This window comes from Colobus angolensis, unplaced genomic scaffold (assembly GCF_000951035.1).
Source record: "Colobus angolensis palliatus isolate OR3802 unplaced genomic scaffold, Cang.pa_1.0 Scaffold453, whole genome shotgun sequence".
In the NCBI taxonomy this organism is placed as follows: Eukaryota; Metazoa; Chordata; class Mammalia; order Primates; family Cercopithecidae; genus Colobus; species Colobus angolensis.
In genome coordinates, this window is record NW_012117966.1 from 347,604 (window position 1) to 364,789 (window position 17,186).

General features: G+C 46.4%; 1 protein-coding gene across 1 annotated transcript in view; it reads right to left on the minus strand.

Moving 5' to 3' along the window:
• The window catches only part of RNF216 (ring finger protein 216), a 163,095-nt gene that overhangs the window by 8,919 nt on the left and 136,990 nt on the right, over positions 1 to 17,186 (minus strand). Inside the window, exon 15 of the mRNA XM_011957984.1 lies at positions 12,472 to 12,694. Coding sequence (XP_011813374.1) covers positions 12,472 to 12,694 — 223 coding nt within the window. The remainder of the gene's footprint in view (positions 1 to 12,471; positions 12,695 to 17,186) is intronic.

Below are 17,186 nucleotides of genomic sequence, written 5' to 3' on the forward strand. Positions count from 1 at the left end.
TGGAGTATGGTGGCGTGATTACAGCTCACTGCAGCCTTGAACTCCTGGGCTCAAGTGATCTTCTCACCTCAGGCTCCTGAGTAGGTGGGACTACAAGTGTGTATCATCATGCCCAGCTAATTTTTAATTTTTCTTATAGAGACGGTGGGGGAGGGGGAGTTCTGTGTTGCCCAGGCAGGTCTCAAACTCCTGGCCTCAAGCAATCCTTCCACCTCCGCCTCCCAAAGTGCAGGGATTATAGGTGTGAACCACGGCACCTGATCTGATCACTCTTATAAAGTGCCAAGCACAGTGACAATAACAGTAATTAACAAGCACTGAGAGCTTACTATGCACCAGTCCCTGTGCATAGCACACACCTCACATGGACCTCAATTTCACCACAGCTCCCTGAGTCAGGTGCTATGAACTGATTGCCACATTGCAGATGAGGAAACCCTGGCACAGACAGGTTGTGACCCAGGCAGTCTAGTCTCAAAGCCTGAGCTGTTAACCACATAAACCCCTGGGTTTCTGAATCGGAACTTCTGGCAAACCTGACTGGGGTCCTGAGAACACTGCTGTTAGGCTGGGTGCATATGTTAGAGGCAGCTGTTCTAAGGTGTGCTTTATTCTGGAAAGAGTACAGAAACTTAAGAGGGTTCCTTCTGAGAAGGGCAGAATTCTAAAACCTCCTTTCTCCCCTTACAAGACAGAATAGGGCAAAACAAAACAAAACACTTCTACTCAAGGAAACAAACAGCCAAAAAGCAGATCAAGGGGCTATGTGTTTTGGAAATTTTTAGGGAACAATCCTCCTTTTTTCATGCTCAGCTTACCCAGAAGTGCATGTGCCATCCCCTGAAACAGCCCACTTGTCGGCCTCTGGTCCCTGGCACTTGGCCTTTGGGATAAAAGCCAGTAGATTCCTCTTGCCCAGAGAGGGAGTCGGGAGCTTGGGAAAGCCCATAAACCTCATTTCTTGAACCAGAAATCTAAGCTGCACATGGGGGCCCAGCACTGAGGCAAGCAGCTGTAATGCCTCCCTGGGTCACTGGTCTCCAGTGGCCTCTGACCAGGTGCTGTTCTCAGCTCACTGGTTTTGGTCCATCTCAAAGGCGGAAATGAATGCTTCAAGATTTCCTTGCCTGACATGTTTTCTTCTGATGCTACCAAGTTACTTGAATCCCAAGGGGGTCTCGTGAAATTTTCTGTCCTCTTCTTGTCACAAAAAAACTCAGGGATTTGGTTCTCATCAACATAAAAAAAAAAATGCCATTATTTCCTTTCCTTATACATACTGATTAAAACAATCTTGGGAAACGCTGAACAAAACACCACAGCTAAAATCACCCATAATTCTTCACCAGAGATCAATCCTGGGAACATTCTGATATCCTTCCCCTTGGCTGCTTTTATATTCACACCTCACTGTCAAGCCCACTGAGATTCCATTGTAGAAGGTCGCGCTCTGCCCCCATGAGGTCCTGCTGCCTTGTACAGACTGCTTACTTCACACCCCCTCTCCACAGGAGGCTGGCAAGGATTTCACAAGAGGACCCCGAGGCTCAGAAGATGCAGAGAGTGGCTGGACCACCAAGGTGGGCAGTGTGCTGAGGCCAGGGCAGGAGGTCTGGGCTTGTAGGTTCCCAGGCCGGCCGGCAGTTCCCAACTCTGTGTGACTCAGGCTGGGTTGATGGGCTCACCCTGGACAAGCATCTATAGAGGTTCACCTGAACCTCTGTTTGAGTTCCTGTTCATGCCGTTTGCCCTGGCCACTGGGGGCAGCGGGGGCTGCTGGCTGCATCTGTACTCGCTGCCACGGACCCCATGACTGACCATGGTACATTCCCCCGAGTGCTGTAGCCTCTGTACCTCATCCTTGGCTTCTGGCACAGGCCTTAAGAAGAACCCAGCTGGCCTGGATGAGTTCTCTCTCTGCCCTCCTTCTGACCCCTCCTAATCCCAGTGAAAACTTTCAAACGAATCCTCAGCACAGCTCTTTTCTGATGAGCAAGGACAGGCTGAGGCGAGAGGGAGTGGATGGTGATCAGCGACCAAGCTGTCCCTGGATCAGCAGGGCCTCAAAAGAACAAGCGTAATGATGCGTCAGGCCAGGATAGAAGTCAGCCCGCTAATAACCTGAGGTCAAGAGTTCGAGACCAGCCTGGCCAACGTGGCGAAACCCCATCTCTACTAAAAATACAAAAATTAGCCAGGCGTGGTGGTGGGCGCCTGTAGTTCCCGCTACTTGTGAGGCTGAGGCAGCAGAATCACTTGAACCCAGCAGGCACAGGTTGCAGTGAGCCAAGACCACACCACCGCATTTCAGTCTGGGTGACATGAGCAAAATTTAGTCTCAAAAAAACACCCCAGCACCCCATCGCTGCCCATGGCTACTCCAGAAGGTATACCTATGGACCACAGGGGAATCCAATGAGTACCATGAGGAAGCACGCGAATGGCACCACAGTGGGCAGCACACCCCAAATGCAGTGTTGAGGACAAACGTCAAAGCAGAGAGTGAAATGGAGTCTCACCTACCCAGCGGAACTGGAAGAGCTTTTTTTTTTTTTTTTTGAGACACAGTCTTGTTCTATCCCTGAGATTGGAGTGCAGTGGCGCTATCTCTGCTCACTGCAACCTCTGCCTCCCGGGTTCAAGCGATTCTCCTGCCTCAGCCTCCCAAGTAGCTGCGACTATAGACACCCGCCACAACCCCAGCTAAATTTTGTAGTTTTAGTAGAAGGGGTTTCACCATATTGGCCTCCATCCGCCTTGGCCTCCCAAAGTGCTGGGTTTACAGGCACAAGCCACCACGTCCGGCTGGAAGAGCACTTAAAAAAAAGAAGTAAGGCCAGGCGTGGTGTCTCATGCCTGTAATCCCAGCAATTTGGGAGGCCTAAGCAGGTGGATCATTTGAGGTCAGGAGTTCGAGATCAGTCTGATCAACATGGTGAAACCCTGTCTCCACCAAAATATGAAAATTAGCTGGGCCAGCCTGGGCGACAGAGCGAGACTCGCTCTCAAAAAAAAAAAAAAAAAGAAAAAAGACAAGACACAAGCAGATTGCTTAACAGGGAGGGAGAAGGTTTGTTTCCTTTCCTTGAATTCCTTTGAGCTCAGCAGGGTGCAGAAAGCACTAAGCCCGACACAGAAGACTCTGGCTTGCTGCCTGCTGCATGCAGGTAGGGTGGGTGGGGAGGGGAGGAAGACACAGCAAGAGTCTGGGGGGATGGCGAGGACCCAGCCTCTTCAGAAACTTGCTGCAGTTGAAGATGGGAAGTGAGGTAGAATTTACCAGAGAGGTTTTAATTAAGAAGAGAGAAACAAAACACACACAAAAATCCTCCCTTAGCTTGTCCCTCAACAACTAAGCCCCACAGTTCTGTCCACGCAGCAGGGTATAGACAGGAGAAAACGAAGAAAGAGAAACTATGAATGATTAAAAAGGGGAAAAGATTCGATTTATTTTCACAAATCAGATATGAACTGTAATCACCAGCTACAGGCTGACGGTTCCCAAAATAGCTGTTTGAGTGCTTGGCACAAAACTGTTCTTGCCAAAGCCTTTACGATCCTTTTGAGCCTGTTTTTTCAACACTTCTGGTTACCAGGGCTGGCTGTCCACGTGCCTGCTGGTCAGCCTCTTGTGACCGTGGGGGAAGAATAGGTGGCTTTTCTTCTTCATTGTACTTTTCCTCCCCTTAGAAAGGTGACTGGGAATTGCAAGTCTCGACTGCTGCTTCCCCTCTGAGATTCTGGGGGGTGGGTTGGGGCTGGGATCCAGGTCATGTGTGGCCACAGCTGTTGTTAATAAACTTGCAATGATTTCATGAAAGGCTTCCAAAGAGCTGAAGATTTAGTTTCAAATTATTCCCAGATCAGCCACAGATCGCCTGAGCAACAGCGGACCCTTAGCCCCCACCCCTTGCTGTCCCCAGCAACAGGAAGTTGGGGGAGGGAGCCGCGGAGCTTGGAGCAGCACATGCTGCGCAGCTGTGGCCGGGAAGGGCAGGGAGGCAGGACAGTGTGCTTGGGAGGAGTAGAGACTTCATGGGCTCAGGGCTGGCCCTGGCTTCTGCAGCCACCTCCTCAGGTCAGAGAGGCCCGGCACCCAAATATCACTATCTGGAGCACCTCCCCAACAAGGACATGGAGGTGGGGGCAGAATGTGGCCATGTTTTAAGTCCCGTCAGGGTCAAGTGCTCACCCAGGGGCCTGTTGGGTCTGCTGAAGATGACATGTAGTAACAAGCACCCACAGGCCGTGTGTACTGGACTGTGCTGCCCTGCTTGGGAAAGCCCTCAGTGACATCGAAACCCTATCTGGGACACTGTTGGGGTGGCGAAACTGCCAGGGCCCCTTTCTACTATTTGCAGCTTCATTCATCCATGGGGAAGGAGTCCAGCAAGGTCCCCACCCCTGTGCAAGGCCTACCTGGTTCATGGGGCTCAGGGACCCTATGGGCACCTAACGACCATGTATTTGTTGAAGGAGCCAGACACTGGTCAGAAGACCTGGGCTCATATCCTGGTTTTACCAAGCTGGGGGATCCTGGGCTAGTGACCTACACATCATCTCTGTCATCTGCAAAATAGGAAAGCAGTGCCTCCTGGCCCCATGCAGTAAAAATCACACTGCATAGCACGCTCACATGGTGTTGGCTGTGTGGCTATTAACAGGAAGATGAAGAAACCGAGGTCAGTTTTGATGACAGATCAATGATCACACCCACCCGCTCACTTTTTTTTTTTTAAACACACAATGGTATTTATGACAGTGACGAGAAATAACAAGCCAAGGCCAGCTGCGGAAGCTGGGTGATGGGACAACCTGGGGGCTCACTTTATTCTTTTGTAGAAGTAAATTTTGAAGGTTAAGGAAAAAATTCTGAAGCCAAAAATCAGTTTCCAACCTAAAAGTCTGAAATACCTTTCCTTACCAGGTTTCTGCATTTCCTCATCAATCCTTCCTTTCATAGCCTTCCTCCCTAATTCTGACAACATCATGTCCTTCCTCCACCACTTAAGCCAGGGCCCCAAAGGTCCCCAGGACTTTCTACATGCCTGACCCACCAGGGAGATGCTGCGCTGGCCTGAGGGGAGAAGGCAGGTCTGGAAACAAGCCGAGGACAAATGACCCGGGTGAAAACCTAGGCTACCATTTACTGGCCACAGTCTTAAGCAAGTTCCTTCATCTGTAAAACTAGGATGATACATCTGCCTTCGAGCACTGCTACAGAACTGAATGTATTAACATCTAGAAATGTTAGGCTCAGTCCACTGTTGGTTTGGAAAAATTAGTATGTCTTAACCAAATGGTTAGGCGATAATTGTATCAAACTAAACTGGCTGTAAAAGTCCTAGGGTTTTATTTGAACTGGGCAGGTTTCAAACTCTTATATTCAAAAGACAAAGACATTGTAGAAAACAATTCTCTGTAGTTTCTCGTAGCCAAAACCCAAGACAAACATGGATTTGGTTTTGTATTGAAAGAGAACATGCCGTTTTGAGTTTTGCGATAGTCTCGAATCCAGACTGCCAGGTGCCTGTTCCTCTCACAATTCGCGCTACCACTCCTGTAGCCAAGCAAGGACCAGTCAGTACATTCATGTTCAGTAAAGTCCCAGGATCACTCTTCCCCTACTGCAAAATAACATCTGTTCACTTATTTGTCAAGAGCTGGCTTTCCACTCTGCTCCCTAATCCAGAAAACTGTGGTTTGCTGTGACTGTTCGCTTCTGGTTTTTTTGCTTCCTAAAGAAGACATCTTCTTTATAAGACTCTTAGTTGAATGCTTTTGGCTTCACTTTGATAACTAACAGGGAAAGAAAGTTACTATTCACCACTTGAGCTCTTAATGTGGAGTGGTAGTTCAGGTTCCCAAGCAATCCCTAGTCATTAATGATGAAACCTCAACTTCTCTCCAAAACCATGAGGGGACAACTCCCTCGCTGACAAATAAGAGATTCTTCCTGGCCCTGCTGGTTAATTAAGCCGGAGAACAGGCTTGTGTGACAGTGCATGCTTTGTTTCACTGAACTTCTGAATGGCTTTGTGTTCTCAGAAGCCCCAACAGATGCTGGGTTGGAATTGGATCGGTCTCCTGGTGAGAATCAAGGAAACGGGGCTGATTGCTGTTTTGATGGGAACGGGACAAACGGAACAGAATCTCCAGCTGCGGCTACCAGAGGAAATTGGAGGGATTTGTATTTGCCTGACCTTCCTTTCAAACTTTATTTTGAGCAAATCTAGAACCTTTCTCAGGTTAGAAGATGACGATCCAACAAGAAAACAAGTCAATGCATGCGATGGCACCCAAACAAGGAAACAGCACATGAGAAACCCACACCATCAATCCCAGGCATGGGAAGCAAAGGGAGGAGGCAGCAGAAGACACAGAACAAGGAGGAGAAGAAAGAAAAACGGCGCTGAGAATAGGCCAGACCGTTAACACCCGCCCTCACGCTAACTCCCACTCTGCCCTTTGTCTCTAGAGATAAAATACTGCCTGTGGAGCTCTTCAGAGTTCCAGCTGAAAAAAAAAAACATTATTTTTTTCAGGATTCATGAAGTTCCTAGAGATGGTTGCCTCCCACTGTGCTAGCTGTGAGGGGTGGGGGAGGCACTGAGGAGGTGAGTCAGCAGAAGGGCTGTGCCTGGGAATGTCTGTCACAAAGGGGCACAGCCTGCCTGGTGAGCACTTCCCATTGTGGCTGCACCTCCAGATCACCCAGCAAAAGAAGGATGACTCGGGCTTGGCTTTCTATGTACAAAAAGCCTCCCTTTCTTCCACAAATCTCCTCAGTGACAGGAGGGCAGGCTAGCTAAAGGTTTCATTGGGTCACAAGCTTTGTAATCTGAGTGACTTTTAGGAGTCCCTTATTCCAGCTTCCCACCCAGTGAGGAGCTTGTCCATGATAAAAACATTCCTGAAATGGAGAACACCCGGTTACCACAGAGGACTCACATCTTTTTTTTTTTTTTTTTTTTTGAGACGGAGTCTTGCTCTGTCGCCTGGGCTGGAGTGCAGTGGCCGGATCTCAGCTCACTGCAAGCTCCGCCTCCCGGGTTTCCGCCATTCTCCTGCCTCAGCCTCTGGAGTAGCTGTGACTACAGGCGCCCGCCACCTCGCCCGGCTAGTTTTTTGTATTTTTAGTAGAGACGGGGTTTCACTGTGTTAGCCAGGATGGTCTCGATCTCCTGACCTCGTGATCCGCCTGTCTCGGCCTCCCAAAGTGCTGGGATTACAGGCTTGAGCCACGGCGCCTGGCCACGTCTTTCCCTTTTTAAGACATGGTCTCACTCTGTCACCCAGGCAGGAGTGTAGTGGCACAGTCAGGGCTCATTGCATCCCTAACCTCCCCAGCGCAAGCAATCCTCTTACTGCAGCTGGGGGAGGAGCTGGGAAAATAGGTGTGCACCACTACCACTGGATAACTTGTATTTTTTGTAGAGATGGAGTTTTGCCATGTTTCTAAGGCTGGTCTTGAACTCCTGAGACTCAAGAGATCTGCCCGCCGTGGGCTCCTGAAGTGCTGGGATTACAGGCATGAGCCACTGCGCCCAGCCCAATTACGCATTTCTTTTTCTTTCTTTGAGATCAAGTCTTGCTCTGTTGGCCCAGCTGGAGTGCAGTGGCGTGATCTCGGCTCACTACAATCTCTGCCTCCTGGGTTCAAGTGATTCTTGTGCTTCAGCCTCCCGAGCAGCTGGGAGGTCCTCCCAGCAACAACCTATAGTGGCTGAGCAGCAGCCCCTTGGCTGGGCCCCACACCCTCTCCTTTGCTACAGTCCCCACCATGCCTTCCTGCCTCCTAGACCTAGTGTGCTCCATCCAGACATCATTTCTCCTACCACCTGCCCCTGTGGTAACTTGGGTCTGTGACCCCAGCAATCCATGCTGTTTGTTTTCTATGTGAAAATTTTCCCATGGTTCTTTCCCTCCATGTTTTAAAGTGCATATATATATATATGTAAAATTACTTTTTGTACTATTTTAATGTAAGCATATATAAAAATTGACATATCGCCTATTTTTTGGGATGTTTAAATGGTGTTGCTAAATTTATACAACTTTAAATAACTCAGTGAACAGCTGCAGACAGAACTGTGTGAACTTGTCCAACTGTCTCCTGAGGATAACCCTTTCTAATTAAGTGGAACTCCCAGATCAAGGACATGCACTACATCTTCTGATTTGTACACCCTAACTGCCCACTATGCCCAATTACAGTGTAGGAGATGCCAACAAATCTGAAAATTACCTACTAGCAGCCAGGTGCTATTTTCATTTCCATTTACTTGATTATTAGGGGTAGCTGTTAGTCAATTCCACCAGATTGTGGCCAGGTAGAAAAGCAAGCAGCTTTTTTTTTTTTGGAGACAGGGTCTTGCTCTGTCACCCAAGCTGCAGTGCAGTGGCGCGAACATGGCTCACTGCAGCCTTGACCTCCCAGGCTCAAATGATCCTCCTGCCTCGGCCTCCCAAGTAGTTATGATGACAGGCGAGCACCACCAAATCTGGCTAAGTTTTGATATTTTGTAAAGACGGGGGTCTCACTATGTTGCCCAGGCTATTCTTAAACTCCAGGATGCAAGTGATGCTCCTGCCTTGGCCTCCCAAAGCACTGGGATTACAGACATGAGCCACTGCACCTGGCCAGCAAGCAGCTTTTTTTCCTACTTATAATTCTTTTTTTAAACTTCCTCTGTCCATTTTTGAGTTGAGGTGAATAGACCATAGGGAGACTCCTCAGTATAACATCTTCCTCCACAGACATTCTGGCCGGGTCTGTAATGGCTACTACTTCCCGTCTCGCTTGCAGCTGGGGAAGCATGTCATTAAGTTCTGGCTGATAGGACTGAAGAAGTGACCTGTTGCAGCTTCTGGAAGCCTAACATTACTTAAGAGATAGGTAAGCCGTCTCTTTAGCCTCACTCCACCCCTTTGCTGCTTGGAATGTGGATTTATCAGCCAGAGCTTCTTTTTAGACAATGACCACATGTGACCTAGGGGTGGCAGAATAGAATGCTGGAAGCAACTGGATCCCAGATAAGAGCTGCTAGACCGTCCCTGAGCTGTTCACCTCTGTACTTACACACAGAGGAAAAATACACTTCTGTTTTTCTCTTTTTTTGAGATCCCAAAGTGCTGGGATTACAGGCATGAGCCATCACACGTGGCCCCACTTTTTTTTTTTTTTTTTGACAGAGAGTCTCACACTGTCACCCAGGCTGGAGTATAGTGACGCAATCTCAGCTCATTGCAATCCCTGCCTCCTGCTTCAAGCATTCTGTCTCAGCCTCCTGAGTAGCTGGTATTACAGGTGTGCAGCACCATGCCCGGTTAATTTTTACATTTTTAGTAGAGACAGGTTTCACCATATTGGTCAGGCTGATCTCGAACTCCTGACCTCAGGTGATCCACCCGCCTCGGCTTCCCAAAGTGCTGGGATTACAGGCATAAGACACTGCGCCTAGCTTTAATTTTTTTGTTTTAAATGAAATGGGGTCTCGCTATGTTAACCAGGCTTGTCTTGAATTCCTGGGCTCCCGCGATCTGCCCAACTTGGCCTCTAAAAGTGCTGGCATCATAGGCATGAGCCACTGTGCCTGACCCTTTCCCCCAGTTTTTCATGTATCCCTAATCTTTGTTTATGATGTCATTTGCCACTGAGAATTTATGGTTTTTTAGTCTGGCCTTGATGTAATGCTTCTCTTGATGTAATGCAAGAAATCTTCTCTTCTCCAAGATTACAGAAGCCATTCCCTTCATGCTGCCCTCTCTCCGTGTAGCAGCTAGAGTGACCTTGGAAACATAGCCCCCTACAATGCCCTGAAATGGCTCTAATCACACTCCAGACCTGAGGCCGGCCTCTGGGCCAACCGCTGTCACGTCCCTGTGGCTCTCCACCTACAAACCTCACCCGCTTTCTTTCTGATCCCCAAACAGGCCCTATGTGTTTGATTTCCTTGCCAGCCTTGCTCCTCCTCTAGGTTTCACTGCAAATCACTCTGGCCCCCATCTATTTAAAAGCTGGCCTCCCTCCTCCCACCCAACCATTCTCTACTGCATCACCTGTTCTTCTGACATGGCATTAAATACTCCACAGATTCTTGTAGATTGTATTAGACCATAAGTCCCATGAGGACAGGGGCTTTTCTGTTCAGACTAGTTCTGGCAACACTGCACAATTAAGAATTAACAGATAAAGGCTAGGCGCAGTAATCCCAGCACTTTGGGAGGCTGAGGCAGGTGGATCATGAGGTCAGGAGTTTGAGACCAGCCTGGCCAACATGATGAAACCCTGTCTTTACTAAAAATACAAAAATTATCTGGGCGTGGTGGTGTGTGCCTGCAATCCCAGCTACTCAGGAGGCTGAGGCAGGAGAATCGCTTGAACCCAGAAGGTGGAGGTTGCAGTGAGCCAAGATTGCGCCACTGCACTACAGCCTGGGTGACAGAGCAAGGTATCATCTCAAAAAAAAAGGAATTAACAGATAAATACACCTATCATTTCTCCAGTGATTTTAATGGCATTTAAAAAATCACACATTAATTTCTGTTTCTGATCTCTATCTTGTCCCTTTGATCTATTTGCCTATTATTATGTTCACCTACGTGTATTAATAGCTTTACAGTAAAAAGTAGTTTCATTTTCAAAATAAGTCAGTTTTAAAAAATCCTACTGAATTTAGATGTGAATTGCATTAAATTTCTAGGTGACTCTGGATAGAGGTGATCTCTCTGTAATACTGAATGTTTTCTTAGAGGACAGGAATGTTTCTCCAGTAAACACTACCGAGGCCCCCTTCACTCTTCCCAGTGAAAGCTGAGAAGTGCCATGTGTCACCAGGCCTGCCTCCTAGTGGCCTTGGTCCGCTTGCTCCACGTCAGCAGGGAGCTCACTGTCACATGCAATCGCCTTTTGGTAAAGATGTCTTCTTGTATTATGACATTATTCTGACCAGGTGTGGTGGTTCATGCCTGTAATCCCAGCACTTTGGAAGGCCGAGGCAGGTGGATCATCTGAGTTCTGGAGTTCGAGACCATCCTGGCCAACACGGTGAAACCCCGTCTCTACTGAAAATACAAAAATTAGCCAGGTATGGTGGCATGTGCCTGTAGTCCCAGCTACTTGGGAGGTTGAGGCAGGAGAATCAGGAATCATGTGAACCCGGGAGGTGGAGGTTGCAGTGAGCTGAGATCACACCATTGCACTCCAGCCTAGGTGACAGAGCAAGACTCTGTCTCAATAACAACAACAACAAAAATCGTTATTCTTACAGATCAGCTTTGAACAGTGCTTGTTTTTAGTTTAAAATAATTTTAAGAATTGATATACTTTTTTTTGAGACAGACTCTTGCTCTGTTGCCCAGGCTGCAGTGCAGTGGCATAATCTTGGCTCACTGCAAGCTCTACCTCCCCAGTTAAAGTGATTCTCATGCCTCAGCCTTGTGAGTAGCTGAGATTACAGGGGCGTGCCACCATGCTTGGCTAATTTTTGTATTTTTAGTAGAGACAGGGCTTTGCCATGTTGGTCAGGCTAGTCTTGAACTCTGACATCAGGTGACCCACCCACCTCGGCCTCCCCAAAGTGCTGAGATTACGGACACGAGCTACTGCGCCCAGCCAAGTTTTCCTTTCTTTACATATAGAACACTTAAAAATAAAAGTACTTAGAACAGTGTCTGACACATGGTAGGTGCCCAATAAACATTAGCTATGACTGTCTCCAGTATCTACTATACCTTTTACTTTTAGCTAAGTGCACTGACTAGCAGTTTCAGAACATAGGATTGCTGATTGACAATGTTATACTTTATTTTACTACTCAATGCATGCTAACATCTGTATTGAAATTTGGGGTCTAAAAATATTATTAAGGAATCATCTTTGTAATACTGTATTTTTAAAGCTTAAATCAAGAAGAAATATTTGATTTCTTAAATGTCTTTTCACCATCTACAGATACCATATAATGATTTACGTTAATAGAGGTTGTTAATATTAAACCATCATTGCATTTCTGGAACAAACTCACTTGGTCATGCTTTCTATTTGCTAATATTTTATTTAGATAATTTAAAATCTAGATTATATGTAAGTCTCATAAGAACATCTATAGTTTTATTTGTTAGGGCTATCTCCATCAGGCTTTGGAATCAGTGTTATGCTGGCTTTGAACAGATACATGTATAAGTTTCCTTACTTTGCTCTGGAATATTTCAGAGGGCATAGAATAATTTTATTTCCTGAAGAATTAAAAGAATTTGCCTATAAAACTGTTAGGGCCTGTTGCTTTGAGCAGCATGAGGAGTAGCTGATAATTACTTTCTCAAATTTTTTCTTTGGTTATCAGTCTATGTAATTTCCTATATTCTTCTCCTAAGTCAAATTTTGTTACGTATATTCAAAATATTTGTCATAAAAATATATTTCTATTTTCTCCCTATAAAGCAATAGGCAGCCATGTGTCTACTTACAGTGGGATCGGTCCAGAGAGAGCATCTTGAACACTCTTGGCAAGGGGCTCCTGGGGAGCGGGGATGTTGGCAGAAATGGTCATATCCATTGATAGAAACTCGACAGAGGTAGCACATCTGGGCACCACAGCGGCAAGACATGCGGTTGCAGCCTTCAGATTTGATGAGGCCAGTTCCACACTTGTGGCATTTTCTAATGCGGGCAGCAGTCATTTTTTCTTCACTGAAATAAGAAAACATAATTTGGAGCTGGGAGGGACAATGAGGAGGAAAAAAATATGGCCATTAAACATTTATTTATTTCCACATAAAATGATCACTTATGCCTTTTTGTGACATTAAGCAGTGAAAAGAGCCTAGGTTTTGGAGTCTGAGAACTGCTTCAAAGTTTTAATTCTATGATCTTTGGTAAATTATTCACCAGTATGGAGACTCAGTTTCCTCATTTTTAAACTGTGAAAACACAACTTTCTCCTGATGTTTTGAGGATTATAGATGAAATATAAAGCACCCTGGCATAGTGCCTAGTAATTGGCATTTAGAAAAGGACTGCTCTATTTGTTACAGGAATCCCTGTAGGCTTAAAATGGAGAGAAAAGGCTGAGCATGGTGGTGCACAATCAGTTCCGGTGTAATCCCAGAACTTTGAGAGGCCAAAGCAGGAAGATTGTTTGAGCTCAGGAGTTTGACACCAGCCTGACCAACATGGTGAAACCCTGTCTCTACTAAAAATACAAAAATTAGCCAGGTGTGGTGGTGCACACCTGTAATCCCACCTACTTGGGAGGTTGAGGCAGGAGAATTGCTTAAACCTGGGAGGTGAAGGCTGCAGTGAAGTGAGACCGTGTCACCACTGCATCTCAGCTTGTGTAACAGAGCAAGACTCCATCTAAAAAAAAAAAAACAACAAAAAACACCACACACACACACACACATTGTTAAGGAGACAAAATTCAGATAAAGTGCATTTAGTACTATTACCTATGAGTCACCTTAGTAGTACATCTGTTTATGATTTTAGTTACTCAGTAACTGTGAAGACACTACTCAATGTTCTACGACTCAAGGTTCTACTTTTTTATTTTGGGGGGACAGAGTCTTGCTCTGTTGCCCAGACTGGGGTGCAGTGGCTCCATCTCAGCTCACTGCAACCTCTGCCTCCCCGGGTTCAAGAGATTCTTCCACCTCGGTGTCCTGAGTAGCTGGGATTACAGGCACCCACCACCATGCCCGGCTAATTGTTTTTTATTTTTAGTAGAAATGTGGTTTCACCATGTTGGCCAGGCTGGTCTAGAACTCCCGACCTCAGGTGATCCACCTGCCTTGGCCTCCCAAAGTGTTGGGATTACAGGCGTGAGCCACTGTGCCTGGTTGATGTAAAAAATTTTTTTTTGAGACTCACTGCAACCTCCATCTCCTGGGTTCAAGCAATTCTCATGCCTCAGCTTCCCAAGTAGCTGGGATCACAGGTGCGTGCCACCACACCTGGCTAATTTAATGCCCGGCTAACTTTTGTAATTTTAGTAGAGATGAGGTTTCACCATGTTGGCCACGCTGGTCTCAAACTCCTGACCTCAAGTGATCCGCCTGCTTCGGCCTCCCAAAGTGCTGAGATTACAAGTGTGAGCCACTGCGCCCGGCTAGACTCAAAGTTCTAATGAAAAACTTTTCAATTTGAAAAGCTATGTGCCCAAACACAACTGCAATTTTTTTTTTTTTTTTTTCTTCCGAGACGGAGTCTCGCTCTGTCACCCAGGCTGGAGTGCAGTGGCCGGATCTCAGCTCACTGCAAGCTCCGCCTCCTGGGTTTACGCCATTCTCCTGCCTCAGCCTCCTGAGTAGCTGGGACTACAGGCGCCCGCCACCTCGCCCGGCTAGTTTTTTGTATTTTTCAGTAGAGACGGGGTTTCACTGTGTTACCCAGGATGGTCTCAATTTCCTGACCTCGTGATCCGCCCGTCTCGGCCTCCCAAAGTGCTGGGATTACAGGCGTGAGCCACCGTGCCCGGCCACAACTGCAATTTTCTACAGCACAAACCTCATTTGTAAGAGCACCCTGAGACTGAGGTGTGGCTTTAAGTTGTGGCACTCCAGCTGCCTGGGGCTGGCTGACTTTCCCTGGGAAGCTGCTCAGGGAGAGAAGAGGCTGTAAAAAATTAAGGTTACAGTCTTTTCACGAAGACTTGGAAAGACGGTCTACTTGCTTGCTCATCCTGGCAGCGACATGAAATAATAATGGGTATGGAGGGAGAAGAAAAGCCTCCCCTAAAATGGAAAGAGGAATACATAAAGCATGCCTGCAACTCAACATTGCTGAAATGTTCAAAGAGCTATTCAACACTGCACATCTACTCAAGTCCTTTGCTTCTGCATTTGTAAGTGTACTACTGGATAGGGCCAGAATAGAGTGTTGTTATGGGATGTGGTGACTACCTAGCCAGTAATATAAAAGTGAACAGTGAAACGGGGGAAAAATCATGGTTGATTCCTTCAGAGAAAAGGTGGTTTGGCAACTAGATTCTCAACCAGGCAGGAAACAGCCTTGCAGGATGTGCTCCTGGGGCAGGACAGGAAGAGAAGCCGGAGCTGTGACTGTGGTTGCTGACTTTGCGCTCACACAGGAAGGCTCAGGGCCTCTTCTACGCAGTCAGCGACAGCCCGCACTCCTGTAGTTATCTGCGCTCACCACCAGCCAGTGTGTGGGTAACTCCTCTCTGGGAGCCATGCCCTTCAGATCTCAGCCCATCCCCTTCGTGAGTGTGAGGATGCATGTGCGTATGCATTGTTTTGTTGTGGTAAAATGCACATAAAATTGACTTTTTAAACCATTCTAACATACGCAATTCAGGGATATTTTGAGTATTCACGATGTTACACAATCAATATCACCATCTAGTTCCAAGAGACTTTTAAAACCCCAAAAGGAAACCCTGTACCCATTAAGCAGGCATTCCCCATTCCTCCCCGCCCTGCAGCCCACAACTTGCTTTTGGGCTCTATAGATTGCCATTCTGAGGCTAGGCGAATGCCCATATACTTCTGATATTTCATAGGAATGGAAATCATACATGTGTTTTTGTGCCTGTCTTCTTTCATTTAGCATGTATGAATATATCACATTTGTTTATTCATCAGTTGATGGATTATTTTTGCTTTTTGGCTATTGTGAATTGTGGTTAAATGAACATTCTTGCACAAATTTTGTATAGACACTTGTTTTCACTCATGTTGGGTGAGTACCTGAGAGTGGAACTGCTGGGTCATGTGGTAATTCTATGTTTAACTTATTGGGGAAAGCCAACTGTTAACTATGGTGGCTGTACTATTTTCTACTCCCACCTCAATGTACACTGGTGTCATTTCTTCTATATTCCTGTCAACATTTGTTTTTATCCACTGTTTTCATTATAGTCATCCTAATAGGTGTGAAGTGATATCTTACCATAGTTTGATTTGTATTTTCGTAATGACTAATGACGTTCAGCATGCTTTCATGTGTTTGTTGGTCATTCGTACATCTTTTTGGAGAAACACCAATTCACATTGTTTGCCCATGATTTTTTTGAGACAGAGTCTTACTTTGTCATCCAGGCTGGAGTGTAGTAGTATAGTCTCAGCTCACTGCAACTTCCGCCTCCTGGGCTCCAGTGATTTCCCACCTCAGCCTCCTGAGTAGCTGGGAATACAGGTTAACGCCACCATGCTGTTATTTTTAAATTTTTTGTAGAGACTGGGTTTCACCATGTTGTCTAGGCCGGTCTTAAACTCCTGGGCTTAAGCTATCTGCTTGACCTTGGCTTCTCAAAGTGTTGGGATTACATGCGTGAGCCACTGTGCCTGGCTGTTTGCCTATTTTCTTCTCTCTTTTTTTTTTTTTGAGACGGAGTCTTGCTCTGTTGCCCAGGCTAGAGTGCAGTGGTGTGATCTCAGCTCACTGCAACCTCCATTTCCCAGGTTCTAGCAACTCTCCAGCCTCAGCCTCCCGAGTAGATGGAACTACAGGCATGCACCAGCACGCCTGGCTAATTTTTGCATTTTTAGTAGAGATGGGGTTTCACCATATTGGCCAGGCTGATCTTGAACTCCTGATCTCGTGATCCACCCACCTTAGCCTACCAAAGTACTGGGATTACAGGCATGAGCCACCGCGCCCGGCCTGTTTGCCTATTTTCTGATTGGGTTGTTCCCTTACTGCTTTCAAGATTTTCTATGTGTCTTTGGCTTTGAACAGTTTGACTCTGATGTGTCTTGGTGTGGACTTCTTTTGAGTTCATCCTACTTGGAATTCATTCAGCTTCTTGGATGTATAGATTCTTGTTCTTCATCAGAGTTGGGAAGTTTTCAGCCATTATTTCTTCAATATTCTTTCTGTTCATTTTGCTCTCTGTTCTCCTTTGGGCTTCCCCTTAATGTGAATATTGGTACATGTGATGATATTCTATAGGACCCTTAGGCTCTATTCACTTTTCTTCATTCATTTTTCTTTCTGCTCTTCCTCCAATTGTATAATTTCAACAGCTGTATCTTCAAGATCTCTGATTCTTCGGCCTGCTCAAATCTGCTTCTGAATTCCTCTAATGGAATTCAGCTCAGCTATTGTAATTTTGGGGTACAATATTTGTTGGTTTCTTAATTTCTTTTTTTTTTTGAGATGGAGTCTTGTTCTGTCGCCAGGCTGGTGTGCAGTGGCGCAATCTCAGCTCACTGCAACCTCC